This window comes from Trematomus bernacchii, unplaced genomic scaffold (genome assembly GCF_902827165.1).
Source record: "Trematomus bernacchii unplaced genomic scaffold, fTreBer1.1, whole genome shotgun sequence".
NCBI classification, from domain to species: domain Eukaryota; kingdom Metazoa; phylum Chordata; class Actinopteri; order Perciformes; family Nototheniidae; genus Trematomus; species Trematomus bernacchii.
This window is the reverse complement of record NW_022987593.1, coordinates 16648469-16665697: the sequence shown is the minus strand read 5'-3', so window position 1 is coordinate 16665697 and position 17229 is coordinate 16648469. Positions and strand designations below refer to the sequence as shown.

The window sequence follows — 17229 nt, the reverse complement described above, 5'->3', positions numbered from 1 at the left end:
GCTCCTTGCATCACAGCAGCTCCATGTGTAACATCAACGGACAAATATCAAGACGCAATACATGAAGAACAAACATTTAACATAACAGCACAATCACTGAGAGAAAACCTGCTCAAAGAGCCTTCAGCGTGCATTTGATAGTATAACTATTAGGGGAGTAAAAGGCATAATATCTGCATTAGAAATGTAGTGGAAATGTCAAAAAGCCTTAAATGGTCATATTTAAGTAGGGTACAAGTACTCTAAAAGAAACTCATGTACAGTACTAAAGTAATGTACTTTGTTACTTCCACCACTGCCATATTCTTAGGTACAATTTTGATTGTTTGTCCATTACTTAGGTGTTTTTAGGGTTATTCTTCTTTATATTTATTTTTTATTTTATTTTTTCCTCATAGCATTGTGAAGCACCTTGAGATGACGTTGTTTTTTTGTTGGTTTTTTAATTTTCTTAACATGTATTTTTTGATTTCTTTATTACACAAACACAACCGAACATTCCCCAACATTAGACATATCAGCAGATTACAAAAATAATGCTAAAATAAAACATGTGCCGTTACTAGAAATCAGTTTAAAGTACAGACCAAGAATATAATTACATTTGCAAATTAACAAATTCAACAAAAATACAATAAAGGCACATCCACAAACAGAGCAGAGTACAGCTTACAATTCTCCAAATAGAGCAACAATATTCAACATTTCCTCACAGTAGTTTAGTCTTTTAGATGACGTTGTTTTAAAAGTGTGCTATACAAATGAAATGTATTATTACTATTAGTATTGTTATGAAAAGTGGAAAACTGTGCAAGTATTATAAGAACATATAATGAATGTATTATTGCATTTGTCTCTCCTCTGGCTCTCAGGCTGTCTGGTGTTGCCAGGCGGTGACTGTCTGCCGGATGCCGTCATCATGAAGCTGAGCAGCAGCTTCTTCCTCTTCCTCCTGCTTGTTTCCTTCTCTCTGTCCCAGGCTCAAGGCTTCTTCGGCTCCTCCTCAGACGACGAGGGCCTCCCTGAACACTGGGTGCTGCTCCACGTGGTCCAGGGCCACATCGGGGCGGGGAACTACAGCTACCTGCGCCTCAACCACGATGGCAGAATCATCCTCCACATGCAGAGCCTCAAGGGCGACGCGGACCTCTACGTTTCGGACAAAACGCTGCGTCCCAGCTACGACACGTACAAGCTGCAGTCGGTCACCTGTGGGCCCGACGTGGTGGTGGTGCCGGGGGACCTCTCCAGGCCCGTGGGCATCGGGATCTACGGACACCCGAGCCACAAGGAGAGCGAGTTTGAAATGCGAGTGTTTTACGATCAAACGGTTCCCTTGGATCCGTTCGATAAGGGCTCTTACACCGCAGAGAACGGACAAAAGAAACAGAAATCCCCTGAGGCCGAGGAGGAGGAGGACGACGACGACTTTGTGGAAGAGGAGTCGGTCTTTTGGACAATTCTAATCGGACTTCTGAAGATTATACTGGAGATTTTGTTTTGAGAAATAGTTTCCTTCAGTACTGCTTTTACACGAGGAGACTCAGATTTTTGTTTCGGCTTCAGTCAACCTTTGATCAAATTATTTTCTTAAGATGAAAACACGTCCGTGAGAATTCTGGCGTTTTAATTACTTTACTTGAAATCAAACGTACTTACTTGATTAACAGTGAGACCAGTTTAAAGTCTGTATGCTTGGTGATAAGCAGAGTAACTCGGGCCTGTCAGATTCACCACATCTTGTCTTAACTCGTCATATCAACACCTCAAAGGATGAGAATGCTTTTTAAATGTTAGGTACACTAATTTTCTATGGGATAAATGTTAGATCCTCTATTGGACATAAAAAGAGTCCTGAAAGTGATTGAAGGTAAAGAAGCTGTCAAGATTTACTGTTAACGTGATTATCTCCTTAATTTAGACTCTAATGGGAACCTGTGAAGATATTTCTACCAACCTGTTGACATCAGTAGCAGCATTTCATTTTGTTCTAATCACTCGATTTTATTTTTGATTATTTGTTCCCCGCCTGTTGGACAAGCTCCTGGTTTTTTAAACATCTCCTCCTGCGTTTTGGAGTTCAGTTACGAGTCAACGTGCTACCACTGAGCAGAAATGTTCAACAGTGCCTTCACGAGGAACGTCTTCTGCAGAGACGATTCAATCAGGTTTCTAAATAAAGCAGTTTTACTTCTGACTGTTAAAACACGTGTTGTTTTGTTATCTTTGTCGGAGATTTGGGGAAAATGCTCTTCACTTCCTAACTGAGCACTGAAGTGGGTCATTCTGAGAGAAAGGTGATTTTTATAAAGTTAATTCAGGTTATTAATAAATGTGTGTTATTACTTATGTGACTTAACATAACTTTTAGCACTTCAAAACAACTGATTCAGAATAACTTTATAGCATTCATCTGCAAAAGATTACTTTCAATGTACAGATTTAAACCCAGTCAAAAGTCACTTGTGTTACACATTAGAGTTAGCCTAGAGATCTACTTGTAGCCTACTTTACTTTAGTATCTTCATTTCCTGCAACTTATATATAATAACGCGCTTATATATTTGTTTTTTTATCATCTCCAGTGAAAAACATTGCTCTCCAATGGATTGATTTTGACAGAGGTGGAAGAAGTACTCCGATCGTGTGCTTGAGTAAAGGTAGAAGTACAAGAGTAGGAGTCTGTTACTCATCAAGTAGTCATTGTGCAGATTGGTCCATTTCAGAATAATATATATATGTTTTATAATGATTGATCATGAAAGTGTTCTCAAAGCTGGTAAAGGTGCAGCTAGTTGTAATGACTTTGTATACTGCAGGGTAGCTTGTGGATTTACTCCAGGTGGAACTAAAGTCTGATTTAACACTTGATTATATTTCACATCATTCATCCACATCTGTGAAGTAACTAAAGGGATTAAATACATGTAGTGGAGTAAAAGTACACCATGTACCTCTGAACTGAAGTGGAGTAGAAGTACAAGGTAGCAAAAAATTGGGGTACAGCGGGCTTTACAGTTTATACAGAATACGATTAAGACAACCTGATCAGAAAATATTCGTACTTAAGCTAAATAAATTAAACATCTTGGTAGATGGTAATGCAGAATACCTACTTGTAACAGAGTTCTTGCACACTTCGGTATTGCCTCGATGTCTTCCACCACTGACTTTTGTAATATAAAAACACTATTACAGAATAATTAAATATCAGTCAAAAGATTAATCTTTATTTACAGTTTCAAACACAGTCAACAACTGCCAGAAGAGTCACCTCGCCGCAGCATTAAAGCAACTCCTTAACAGTTATTTGCATATTAATATGAATAGAAAACAGCCAGTCTGTGTGGAATAGTCCATCATCATGAGAGTCTGGGGGCCAGCTCGATGCTGTTGATCCTCAGCACCGTCTGCGGCTGCACGATGATCATCTTGCGCTGGTACCGGTGTCTCTTCCAGAACCGCATGTGCACTTTGGGCCAGGACTCGGTCTTCTCGATGACGGTGGCCTCGACCCGGACCAGATCCCTCCCCAGAAGAGGCCTCCCCACCAGGGTGAAGTCCTCCGCGCCCACCAGCAGCACCTTTCAGAACCAGAACCAGAATCAGCACAAAACGGCTTCGTCCACCAGGCTGTCAGGAGGCTGAAATCTCTCCCCCCGCCTCGATTTTATTTTATAAGGTTTTTCCACGTTTTAAATATTTTATTTAATGAACGCATTGCTATCTATCTATTTTTTTCAAGGCTTTTATTCTCATTTGTACACATAGCTACAGTGTAGTTATGACCATGATACATCTTAGATCACAGGCTCCTCCAACAGTGCAACACAATAAAACAGATAATAGTGCAAGTAAATACAAATAAAATAGAATAGAAATAGTGCAGCATAGTCTATATACAAGTAATTGGAATATTGATAAGTTGCAAACAGATGAATGTTATGGATGTTCTTTCAAAAGTTCAGGTGCTTAACAGTGTTTAACATCTATCAATATCTATCTAAAAACATATTGCAATATCACTAGCAACAAATCTAAAAGTAGTATCACCTTCTCCATGCGGATCGTCTCCCCGCAGCCGGCCTCCACGTGGTTCTCGATGAGGATCAGGTCCTCTCCGGTGACCTTCCACTGCCGGCTGGCGAAGTGCACCACCGCGAACAGACGCCCGTAGTCCTGCCTCTCGATGCTCCCGTTCACGGTGCTCACCACGGCGGCCTGTCGCCTCGCATCCTCCACCTCACACACCGGGGGCATCTGCTCCGGCCACGGGGGGCTGGTCAGCGAGGTCCGGGGCACCAGCACGCCGCTCACAGAGCTCTGTGTTCGGCATGCAGCGGGGAACAGGAGAGGGTTTCCCGGTAACAATGTCCTTAACAACAACCCTGCTCCTCTGCACAGCGCCATGTTGACAGAGAAAAGGCTTTGCGCATGCGTGAGGTCAGTTAAGCTGTGTGCGCATGCGTGGATTTTACAGTCACGTGACTTGCTGAAAACACACATAACACAGTAAAATACTCCGATAAAATACCTCATATATCCTGTTTTTACTGGGCTTTATTTAGTATGCAATGGTGGAAAGTAACCAAGTAGTTCAAGTATTATACTTAAGTTAAATGTTCAGGTACTTGTACTTTACTTGAGTATTTACATTTTTTCCTACTTTGTACTTCTACCTCACTACAATTCAGAGGTAAATATTTTACTTTTACTCCACAGTGGTGAAAGTACTCAGATCTTGTACTTGAGTTAAAGTATAAGTACTCAGATCTTGTAGGCTACTTGAGTAAAAGTATAAGTACTCAGATCTTGTATTTGAGTAAAAGTAGAAGTACTCAGATCTTGTACTTGAGTACAAGTATAAGTACTCAGATCTTGTATTTGAGTAAAAGTAGAAGTACCAGAGTGTAGGAATACTCTGTTACAGTAAAAGTCCTGCATTCAAAATGTTACTCAAGTAAAAGTAGAAAAGTATTATCATCAAAATATAGTTAAAGTAGCGACAGTAAAAGTAGTCATTGTGCAGATTGGTCCATTTCAGAATAATATATATGATATGTTTTATAATGATTGATCATTAAAGTGTTCTCAAAGCTGGTAAAGGTGCAGCTAGTTTGAATGACTTTGTATACTGCAGGGTAGCTTGTGAATTTACTCCAGGTGGAACTAAAGTCTGATTTAACACTTGATTAGATTTCACATCATTCATCCAGATCTGCAAAGTAACTAAAGGTATTAAATAGGTTTCCAGTGACAACATGCATTCAAATTATGTTCATTTGTTGTTCACATACTGAGACTTCAGAGAGAGGCTGCCTAATGGGGCATCAAGAGCGTCGTACTCCTTGTCATTTGTTAACCTTATAATCCAGAAATCATCTTCTGGGCTCAGTCTATGTCCTTTCCTGTTGATCGACTCTCTGGCCACTCCTATATCCCACTCGGCATTTCCTTTAATCTCTCAACAGACTCCATCAGAGCAGTGAATACCTGAACACCTTCTGCTATCTCTCTGTCTGCTTCTTTTTCACCGAGGTTGACTAAGTCTGATCTCCTGAATCTTCTGTCGTCTCTTTCGGATCATCTGCTGAGTTTGAACCTCAAGCTCTACCTTCTTCCCTTCATATCCTTCTTTCAGAGGAACCACATCATGCATCTTGTGGTCTGAAACATGGCAGAGCATACAGACACATGTCTGCACACACGAACGCGCACATGACCAATGAGGGCACTAGATAAGTTTGTGCACAGATGGAAGGCTGACAGGCAGGTAGGCCATCCAGTTATTTTAGCCGGGCCGGCTAAAATGATTGGTCATACTTTTTACAGTACTACGGCTTCCACAGATGATATTTTTATGGATTTTTTGTCAAAGCACTTAAGATATTCATTGCTATCGGGATGTTAAGAGCATTCCATGGAATATAACAAAAAGTGTATCTCGAGCCGGTTTCTCAAACGTACCTACCCCACCTTTAAGTTTTAAATCCTATTCAATCAAATGACCTGTGTCAATATATAACATTCATGAAAGTGAAGGTTAGTAAAATGACTTCTTTAAACACATATAAGTGTACATTCATGTCTTTATTGTGGTCAGAAGCATGTTAACAGAGTAACAGTTTTACAGTGACCTGGTTCAATCAGACATATGTAACATCTCAGTTGCTAAACACAAGTTATGCGAGATGCACAGACTGAGGGAATAGTTTGAGAACAAATCCAATCGCCCCATTGCTGACCGAGGTTGGTGTAGCCACAGTGATGTCCAGGGTCGCTTGGCTCTGCTCCATACCAAAAGAAAAACTTGGCTGCGCACCCATCAGACCACATCCAGCCTCCTTCTTTGTGGAGGTCACTGAGTCCGATCCAGGTCCATCCCTCAGTAACGTCAAAGTTCTTGATCAGTGATTTGACAAACTCATGTTCGGCCTGACTGTGGATAGACACCAGGTTGGCTCCCTCTGACACACATTGGAGCTCTGCATCAGCCCAGGTCAAATGTGTGGCGATGTACTTGTAGCAGCGGTTGTTGAAGGAGTACCAGAACATGGGACAGCTGCCACGCTCAAGCTTCACTTGAGGGTCCTCTGAAGGAGACACAGCACCCAGAGCCAGACCCAACAGGAAGAGGAACAACAGCATGATGATGTCTCTCCGTCACAGGAGCAGGAGGAAGGGTTGGTTGTCGTTTGAGTTTATCTGCAGCCTTGGATGGGATAGAGACTCTGAAGGAGACAAGTGACTGGCTGCTTCCTTTTATATGCATCAGGGAGGGGTTTTCTTTCTGTAGGTTTAATATTATTGGTCAACTGAACTTGGCATACTCTGTCTGTTTTACACAACCACACAGTATCTGGACATCAGCTCAGCTGGAGATGTCTCACAAAACCATTTATTTTTAACCAAACCAAATAAAGGTATTAAATAAATCTTGATGTGTTCATTACAAATCTTCCACATGCTAGATAGAGTAGGTACTGATGGGACTTCAACAGCTGTTACACCTGTGCTGTTCCCATACTTATCTAACACACTGAGACTGACATGGAGAAAACACAATTTAAAATCTCAACAGGAACAAGCAGGTGATAAATGTGTATAACAAAAAGTCTCCATGTTGTTACTGTTCACTGTTTCGCTATTTATTTGAATATTACCTTTGTACTTGCACAATGAACATGAAAAGGAATAATTAATTTATAACATCATTTTAAAACATTGTATTTAGGACACGACATTACTAGAGTGACTTCTCAACTTAGGCTAAATGTGGGCGGCTGTGGCTCAGTGGATAGACTGCTGGACTTCAAATCAGGTGGTACCAAGTTCAAGTCCCACTGCAGTCAGCATGTCGTTGTGTCCCTGGGCAAGACACTTGTCCACAGTACTGAATGTATGTAAGTCGCTTTGGATAAAAGCGTCTTAATGAATGTTGATAAAATGGCCTTCGCACATATGTACGAAAATTATGGAGCTCCAACATACACAGATCATTTACACCCTTTTCACAAGGCCTTTCTACGACACTTAATATGAACAGATCACAGCTCTGATTTATAAGATCTAGCTGTCCAACAATTATTTACTTTTTTTTTTTACAAAAAGCGTGTTTAAAACTAAACTATGCATCTTTGATGAGAGTTAAAACTTTGAGATCCCGTCCTCATTTAATAAATTAAATTTGCTCAAAAAAGGAGTTTCGTCCCTGTTCATGTGAACTTAAAGTTAAAAAGAGGATACTTTTCATTTCAAACCATTTCTGCTTTATTGTACTCTATCTTCCACAGAGCTCAGTGAGACGGTATTTAAAATGTTTATCTTCATCTGTCTATTAACAGTGTGATTTCATTTTTAATATTGAGTCATTTGATCAAAGTTGAGGTTAGTATTCATCACGACTCACATGTTAGATGAGTGTACGGTTGTCTGGAACTGTTGTTACACCTGTGCTGTTCCCACATGTATCTGATACACAGAGACTGAACAAGACATGGACACATGTTGTAATAGTTTGAATCAGCACAAACAGGCAAGTGAAACACAGCATCTGTGGAATACAAAATGTCCCTGTTTTTACTGTTTACTGTTTTGCTAAGTCTTTGAATATTACATTTGCACTTGCATGATGAAGATTAATTGACTTATGTATTATTACATTATGTGAAAACATTTAGTTTGAGCCACAACAATACCAGAGTGACTTCCCAACTTAGGCTAAATGAATGTTGATGCAATTACCTTTGACATTTTTTAACTTTATTTCAGAGCTCTGATGTATTTACACGGAACAAGTAAAAACCTAACTTTCACAGTCAGACCCTTTTTGATTTCCTGCTCATTACAGCATGTAACACCAGAGGACAGAGACACTGACCTGCTCCTCTGCTGCTCTCAAGTGAAAACAAAACATACAGTACTTTGGCACCTGAGCTTTAATCATCTCAAAAATACACAAATAAATACATTATAACATTGAATAGTAATTTGATACATTTGATAACACAATCACAATCATTCTGTTTGACTAACACAATGACCGGTGAAGTGTCTGTGTAGCATGTAAAGTGTTATAGTAAACATTTCTAACAGAAGGCCTTTCTATGAGCTGACCACAGCTCTGATTTATTAGATCTAGCGTTCAAACAACCACTGACTTTGCTTAACAAAAATGAGACTATGGAGCTTTGAAAAGAAGAAATAACAGCTGTTCTAACCAGATGCTGAATTGCAACCTAGATAGTTTTGTCATTATCCCATTACTTTCTATAAAGCCTGCAGTGTCGCATTGTTCAGAAAAGGTTACTCAGCCGTAGCTTTAAAGGGGAAATCCATTCTCCAAATGTATGAACAAGGCTCAATGTGTGTCCTTGTGATTATGTCAGACCATTAATGCATTTCAGTCAGACAACTTACGTTTGTAATGTTTATTAGAAGCAGCATTTAGTTTGAGTTTGGCATCTAGGCTCGGGCCTCATCACTCCACAAATGTACATAGAACATTGAGTGATGATTAAATAACAATCCCATCGAGCCTACAGGAGGATGCTGGGGCAGAAGCTGGGGTGGTGGGGCAGGCGCGCAGCAGCGAGGTTGTAAGAGGGTCAGGGCGCTTTAAGTGTAAATGTATCATTAGTGCAGTTGGCTGCCTAAACTATCTCGCAGGCTTTGCCCCATTCCAGTCAGACAACTCACGTTAAAAATGTTTATTAAAAGCAGCATATACTTTGAGTTTAGCGTTTAGGCAGGCCACTCCATACATTTACATAAAACATGAATTGATGATTAAATAACTATCCCCCAAAACTGTGTGAACTGAGAGCCTGACTCTGGTGATATAGTCTGCTATTTGAAGGCCTGGCAAAGCTGCTGCATGGCCATTCCCCTTGAGCACCACAGCCTTGAAGGCAATAAAGTACCTAGTGAGACTGCTTTGTGTAGGCCTACGTCGCAGTGCATAGCGGCTTTTTGGGAAATATACTACGTAATGAAACTACCATGTGTAGGCCTGGGAGAGACCAGTGTCGATTCCTGGACCAGAACTGTCAGACATAGAATGTTTCTGTTGACTTGCTGTAACAATGTACATGTCCCCTCTTTGGGACGAATAAAGGTATTCTGATTCTGATTTTGATTCTGATTCAGTGTATATTCACAGAGCAAGTAAAAACATAACTTTAACAGTCACACACTTTCTGCTTCCCTTTCCATTACAGCATTTAAAGGTCCCATGTCATGGCCATTTCTACTGATCATAATTCCATTGTTGAGGTCTATTAGAATAGATTTATATTGTGCAATGTTCCAAACTCACATTGGTTTCTCATACAGCATCTCTGTATAGTATGTGTATTCACAACACATCCTCACTCCCAGGTCGGCGTATGTTGACGTTATGTCAAGGTCCCCTGTGGTCTTTTTCCAACGCAAGGGGGGCGGCCCTTAGCGTACATTTTCAACTTTCCGGGATGTCCATAGGCTTCTTGAGATCGCGAGCGAATGCTTCCCGCCGCGGGCCATTCTCTGCTGAAGCATACGTTGCTGCATTGTATTAAAAACATTATGCTCTCTATATATTGTCTTTATTATGCTTTAAACAGTGTCTTTGGCTATAGGGCGGCTCAAAGTATTTTGTCCGGCCGTTGTGAAGACTGCTTTGTTTATTGTCCTTGTTTTGTTTTAAATAAAGCATTTTCAATCCAGGCACGCCAAACATGTGACGTCATATGACGCGTCGCACAGGGAGCATGGAGGGAGACCCAGGGGAGACCCCGAGATCCGTATTCCCCGTATTTTTTAAATAAAGAGATGTTCAATCACGGGCGCGCATTAAACGTGTGACGTAATGTGGTATTCAGTGGCGAGCCGTGAGCTTTATACCTAGGCCCTCTGACCCCCACCCCTTCCCTCGAAAAAAAGAAAAAAAAATAGTTATTACGTCACAGAGTATACTTCAGCGGAATATCAAAACAACGGCCCAGGGTGCAAAACGCATCAATGACAGCGACCCTCTACCACACAAAACAACACCTGTGAACCCAATTTGTGTTCTTTGACATTGAAAATGATATTGCATTGTGTTTGTTACTTTCGTTGCAGTTGTATGTCTTAAGTGTAATTTGGCATGCTTTTATTTTGAAGGCGAGTTCACGCTGTTGACAGGAAGTTGTTGTTGCTATGGAAACAAGAAAAGTTTCACAGCGGGCGGAACTTGTCATAAAGTCCGCGATAATAAAACCCACCCATTTAGAGGGAAGATATGATTGGTCAATTGTACTGTCATTTGACATTACTCTCTCGTTCAGTTACTATAGCGGGCCCTCTGTGAATCGCAGAGAGGGCCAGACGAGCTTCTTTCATGTAACCCTTCACATAGAGTAGCGAAGTCACGCCCATCTACTTCCGCCACATGGGACCTTATTTCGGAAAAATAATGTATTGAAGTCAATGGAGAGAGAAAACGTATCTTTCGATCCCGTTTGAATTGTGCCATGAATTACACATATGATGTTTGTCAATCTTAAAAAATCATTTCCATGTCAAAAAAGTCACAGTTTGTCGTAAAACTGTTGAAATATAAGACTATGAAAAATACGCAACTAGAAAGACTACAAATCCCAGACTCGCGTAAGTGATGTCACAATTGTTTTCCTCCACCCCATTCACACCAATGGTGTAAGAGATAGCTAAGATCAGCGCCATATAGATATAATCTATCTATATGGCGCTGGCTAAGATAAGATAACTTTAACAAGATGCCTGTGTGCTTAGTACCAGGTTGTTCATACCAGCAATGGGTCTTGCTCGTTCTTTCGCTTCCCGTGTGATGAAAGGACTAGGAGTGTTTGGATCAAGCTAGCTAGTAGCTAGCACGTTAGTTAGCATTACAGCCTTGTCATTTGTATTAGCCTTAACATGAAGTAACATTAAGTAACCCAACATGTTAAACAGTAAGAGTAGTAGTCATATTTTGTGAACCCTTTGAAGAGTACTGTCACACCGGTGTGATCATTCTATAATACACAATGTAAGCCCGGGGGAGAAATGCTAACGCTAACGCTAGCGATCTTCTCTACTTCATGCTATCTGCACAAATGGTTGACATTAAACATTAAAAAGACCAGGCAGTTCAGAGAGAATCAAAGGAAGGCAGGCAGGCAGCTTTGCATGACTTTCTTCAGGACGTGTTTCATTGTGGTGATAGTGAGGGTAGTCAATCGTTTTGTTGACAAGACAGTAGTGACGGCCATCTTGGTGACGTGTGTTGTTCTGTGAGACCAGAGATGTAGTTCATTGAGCGTTTCACACAAACAAATGTGTTACTTCACAGTTTTACGACACTTTTTTTTTTTTTGACTTGCAAAATTATCTTTTAAATTGACAAACATCATATGTGTAATTCGTGGCACAATTCAAACGGGATCGAAAGATAATCTTTCTCTCTCCATTGACTTCAATACATAATTTTTCCGAATTAAGGTCCCATGGAGGTCCACCGGAAGGGGAGGGACTTCGCCACTCTATTCAAACAGAGACTGAACAGGCAGATTTGAAGGATTTATTTCTTTGGAAATGTTATTTTAAATTAAATCAAGTTTTTTTTCGGTAAAACTAATGAAAAATATAACAAAAATAATATTAAAAAAATGTATATTTAAAAAAAATATATATTTTTTTAACCTGTTCCACTCTGAGCCTGTTTTTCAGGTCTCAGGCTCGAAAATGACATTCCCAGAACAAATGACCATATCTTCCCTTCTAAAAGGGTTAAATTAATAATCTTTTCTCAAAGTAATGATAAACCTGTGAGTTGGACGTAGAAGTGTCAGAATCAATATAAATGTTTTTTATTTTAAAGAAAATTCAGATTTTACATAGTAAAAAACTGTAAATTATAGTGTCCGTCCAAAAATTATTTTTTACAGATAGTGAAAACTACCCTTGGATGATGGGTTAGTAGACTAAAAGCTTTAGGAATCCAAAGTACAACATATAATAAGTACCCTGTATCAAGATTGATGCAAAACAAGTGAAATTTGACCTTTTTAGAGAGATTTAGCCAAAAACTGGGCCATCTGGGGTCATATGGGTGGATTTGACCTATCTCTGGCCCCCCTTGCTCGATCTGGTTGGTTGACATATCCTTGTGACCGTTAGAGCCAATAGAATCGAAGGAGGAGGCTCCCACCCAGACAGGTTGTAAAGAAAAAATGTTGCCGCTTCGCGTGTGGAAAGCGAAACTAAACTGGAGGAATGTCTCCTTCTGGAGTTTGGAAACTAAAACGCAGTTGTATTGCTTATGGATTATCAGAAATAATTTCAAAGAAGGCACAGACACATAGGATGAACCTATGGATTAACTGCAGCATCGTTTTTTTATCGTTTTAATGCCATTGAAGACCACTTTTGACCAAGGTGAGCCATATTTACATGTTTAGCTTCTTTGCTCCACATGTGATGATGTACGCTTTCGTTGATAGCGTCGCGAATGTTTATCACTGAGTGTTGAGGTGGGCACCGTTAGATTCAGTGTCTCCAGGACACCAAAAAAGAGTGTTTGGTTGTGCATCTAGGATAAGTAATAAGGGAGTTATGAGTGAGTTTAAGTGCCTTAGTAGGTCCCGTTTTTTCGATCGAGGCTAATCCAGAGGCTGAGTGCTAGCATTGTGGGGTTTTTTTTGAAAAAAAAAAATTAAAAAGATCAGTTAGCTGAGTTTCTTCCCGTTACATGGATATAACACATTCATAGTTTTATTCAATATTAAGATTCCTTAGACGTTGTTTCCTGCAAATGACGCGTTTATCCGCCCGGTACCGGGGGGAAGGCGTGAAACAGGTTAATGTTTTAAAAAAAAAAAAATTGGAATATCTTAGGCCCTCACTAGAGGGCCCTGACGGCTCGCCACTGGTGGTATTAAAAGAGGTGAAAATCACTACAAGTCTGGGCATGTCAGACTACGTGATTCTACAATTTAGGGTACATTCCATGTCCATTGATGTCCATTGATGATAATTATAATTATTCTAACTATTGTCTTCAAAAATATCATATTTTGCCTATTATTGGAAAGCATGTTATAATATCACACAAACATTATGTGCATCCTATGCTTTATTTAGCTTGAAATGTGTCATGATGTTCTTAAATTGTCAGTTTTTGCTATGTCCGTTTTTCAGTTGAGGGTGTCTTGGTTTCAAAATAATGAATAAAAACCATTAAAGTAAATAAAATAAATTATTCAATTATTTCAAAAGTCTAAATACTAAAGAATAATAACATATTTTTAATTGATTTCCTCCTTTAAATAATTTAAATATCTTAATATATGAATGTCCGCAAAAGTTCTGTCAACTATGTTACTAACAGAACTCCCCTCTTTAACTCAAAAATGGTTTGTCCCAATACCATGTTACCAGCATCACATGATGCCATGTTCCTCTTTGGCAGACATTTTGAACACACTGTGGTGATTGTCCTCTAACTTTTTACAATATGTTATGTATAATAGCACATTGTCAATGAGTATATTAATTGACCATCAACAATGTTACGTACATTGTTATGGTTTACAATTGTTTAATGATTTTAATTCAATTATATGTTCAAATGTGATGTTAACCTGTTCAAGAAAATGACATGTGGTCATCCAGGCAAGGCCTACCATTGAAATGATGGGTCAAAATAGGGAAATTGTCAACTAGGTTACCTGTCAACTAAGTTACCCAGTACTGTAATAACTGTAGTAACTTAGTTGACAGGTAACCTAGTTGACAATTTGTATGACATGTAGACGTCATTACACATCATTATCAACGGAATTTTGCACTTCTGCCTTGAAATGAACATAGTGCTGATGGTTAATAATGTGTCCAGTCAACTATGTTATTTGCGTCAAATGTTTGACTTTCATTGTCAACTATGTTGCACCTCATTTTTTCAAATTTAAAATATCTAAAATAGTGCTTCTGATATCCTTTATAGTATAATGTATATCTACACAGGTTGGAGTTTTACATGACATCTCTTAAAACTATGAAAATGACCTGTATGGTAGTTTTATAATACAAAATATCCCTATCCTTAATGACAGTGCTGAACATATCACATGAAAAAACAAAACTTTAATACAATTATTTTTTAAACTTTAAAAAATCTTTGGATATATGGTAGAATAGACTCAAGAGCCTTTCAAATTTGATTTTACTTGAAGTGCAGGACTTAATCAAATGATTGTAATGACATCAAGTTTGTCCGTAACATAGTTGACAAACTGAGTAGTGAAAACATCCTTTCCCTTAAAATAAAAAAATAAATAACAATGTTTAAGCTTTGCAACTAGTGGATATGTTACACTGAGGAATATACTAACTTGAACCACTGATTGTTCTATTGAGAAAGAACACTTTCTTTGTACTGTTTTGTTGATGTGAAATGCACCCTAAATTATAGAATCTGTCAGTGGCGGCTGGTGGAAAATATTTTAGGTGGGGCTGTGGAAATGGTGATCAAACAATACTAGAGGGGTCCGGGGGGGATGCTTAATTTGAGGCTTAAAAATATGAGAAGACTGATCAATACCTCCATAACTTCAGTGTGGTTAGCTATGAATCTTCCAAAACTTCCAAACACCTTGTCCTGGACATAGTTTCTACAGCATAAACTGTGCAACAGTACAGTATGCCCACACAAACTGCAGAACACCGGGGCTTTGGGAACACTGATTTAATTCCCATTTAACCTGTTAAGGGGCTTTTTCCCCCCGTTTTTTTTTTCACGAAACTGTGTCTCAGGGCTTCTTAAAATGTAATAAACTATTCATGTGTCCTACTCAGAGGAAACGCATCTAACTGATGATATGAACCATGTTTACCGAAACAAAACACAAGTCTCACAAGAAGCGTCTAAATGAGCCCTGAGCGAAAAAATGCTACCGCACTCTAGGTATAAATCAATCGATATACTTATCGGATATGCACAAACAAGCTTACAAGCTGAGATTCCACATATTCTAGAAATATAAGTATCATCACTGAGCGATCAGAACTCGCGACAGGGGAAGCAAATACAGACATCACACGACGTAGCTTTAGGTAGCAAAACATGGAGATATGCTCACCTTTTGCAGAATAACAATTCTGATCAAAAACGAGAAAAACGCAGCTGAAGGTTAATCCATAGGTTAATCCAATGTGTCTGTCACTTTGAAAAATGATTGATGATCCATAATTCAATTTTTATGTCAAAAACTGAGTTTTCATTAGCTGTAGCTTCCAGAGTGTATGACAGCTTCCTGTTTTGTCTCCTTGGATACGAGTCCAAACAACTCACAGACTGCACGGGGCGCTCACGTAGGAGCCCTGTGACCATCATATTTGACGACGCTGATTGGCTGAAATTATGTTTTCGCGGCATAGTTTACACGTTACAGATAGCAACAGTCAGCTGCTAGTGGCTGCTGCTGCACTGGTTGAGGGCTCCTCTCTTAGCGCCCAGACGAGAGAAGGTACACGGGCAAGGCCAGGCAGGAAACATGTGATTTATCAGTAACTTTAGACATCGTAACACAATTTGAAACGAGATTTTATTGTAGATTATACATTTTACTGATACCAATTATATAATATTTACCTTGTTCATTAAAAATTAAATTAAAAATATATATATTGACGTGGATCTTAAATATATAAGCAATTAAACAACATCTTACATTTCTTTTCACACAATACGTCTCCTTGCAGCATCAACACTAATTCGGCTGACTTTTATATTTGATCCAATTGGTAGATAGGCTGTATTTACGCCATAACGGTGCACAGCTGATAGAAAGGGACACCTACTGGTTAAAGCACGTTATTGCATTTTATCATTTTATTATTAGATATTAATAGGAGGATGTGCAAAACAGACCAACTAATAAGGTTTTATTTAAACATTAAAGAATACTTTAGGTTAAGGTCTTCTTTTGAATAAGAAAAAAGCTTTGGGGGTATCGAAGATGAATATGGAGGGATGAAATCCTCTTTGATGGTCACACATGCAGAGCACACAGCACACACAGTGACATTTGTATCTACAGATAAATATTAAGCCTGACAAAGTACTTAACGTCTAATATATTGCTTTCCTGCAATGTTAACTATGTTTAAGCACTTATTTTAACTGATATTATACATATGTATTACACTCTTATAAGATGTATGCAGATAGTATAAGAAATGTGCAGAATATGACAATGTAATGGTGGAGGTACACACATATTGATAGATGTCTTGTAATGCACTGTTGAGGAACCTGCGACCCAAGTTTTTCATTCATTGCATAACTACACCGTAGTTGTGTATAATATGATATGTCAATAAACCTTAGAAAATCTTGAAATCTTGAATGGGATGTGCAAAATAGTCATTATATACAGTCTTTAATTAACTATTAGTAGAGAATAACGACGAGTAAAGAATATACTTTAAAGGGATCCTATTAATATCAAATAATAAAATTATAAAATGCAATAACGTGCTTTAACCAGTAGGTGTCCCTTTCTATCAGCTGTGCACCGTTATGGCGAAAATACAGCATATCTACCAATTGGATCAAATATAAAAGTCAGCCGAATTAGTGTTGATACTGCAAGGAGACGTATTGTGTGAAAAGAAATGTAAGATGTTGTTTAATTGTTGATATATTTAAGATCCACGTCAAGTTTTCAGTTTTGGCGGAAGTTCCTG

At 38.9% G+C, this 17229-nt stretch overlaps 2 protein-coding genes and 1 pseudogene across 2 annotated transcripts in view; 1 reads left to right on the top strand and 2 right to left on the bottom strand.

Moving 5' to 3' along the window:
* Positions 1 to 2208, top strand: part of cunh6orf120 (chromosome unknown C6orf120 homolog) — a 4185-nt gene extending 1977 nt beyond the window's left edge. The window contains exon 2 of the mRNA XM_034129805.1: positions 873 to 2208. Coding sequence (XP_033985696.1) covers positions 920 to 1504 — 585 coding nt within the window. The 5' untranslated portion in view covers positions 873 to 919 and the 3' untranslated portion in view covers positions 1505 to 2208. The remainder of the gene's footprint in view (positions 1 to 872) is intronic.
* Positions 2209 to 3203: 995 nt separating this feature from the next.
* mrpl21 (mitochondrial ribosomal protein L21) lies at positions 3204 to 4421 on the bottom strand. The gene is made up of 2 exons (XM_034129806.1): positions 4054 to 4421; positions 3204 to 3584 (listed from the first exon to the last, which is right to left on the bottom strand). The coding sequence occupies exons 1-2, from the start codon at positions 4408 to 4410 to the stop codon at positions 3363 to 3365; spliced, it is 579 nt and encodes a 192-aa protein (XP_033985697.1). The 5' UTR covers positions 4411 to 4421; the 3' UTR covers positions 3204 to 3362.
* Positions 4422 to 6071: 1650 nt separating this feature from the next.
* LOC117481882 lies at positions 6072 to 6769 on the bottom strand (annotated as a pseudogene).
* Between the last annotated feature and the right edge of the window lie 10460 nt (positions 6770 to 17229).

Bases quoted from the DNA above. Each gene is read 5' to 3' on its own strand.
- mrpl21 (XM_034129806.1), bottom strand. From the start codon at position 4,410: ATGGCGCTGTGCAGAGGAGCAGGGTTGTTGTTAAGGACATTGTTACCG. The intron at 3,585-4,053 runs GTGATACTACTT...TGGTTCTGAAAG, and splicing joins AGACGATCCGCATGGAGAAG to GTGCTGCTGGTGGGCGCGGA.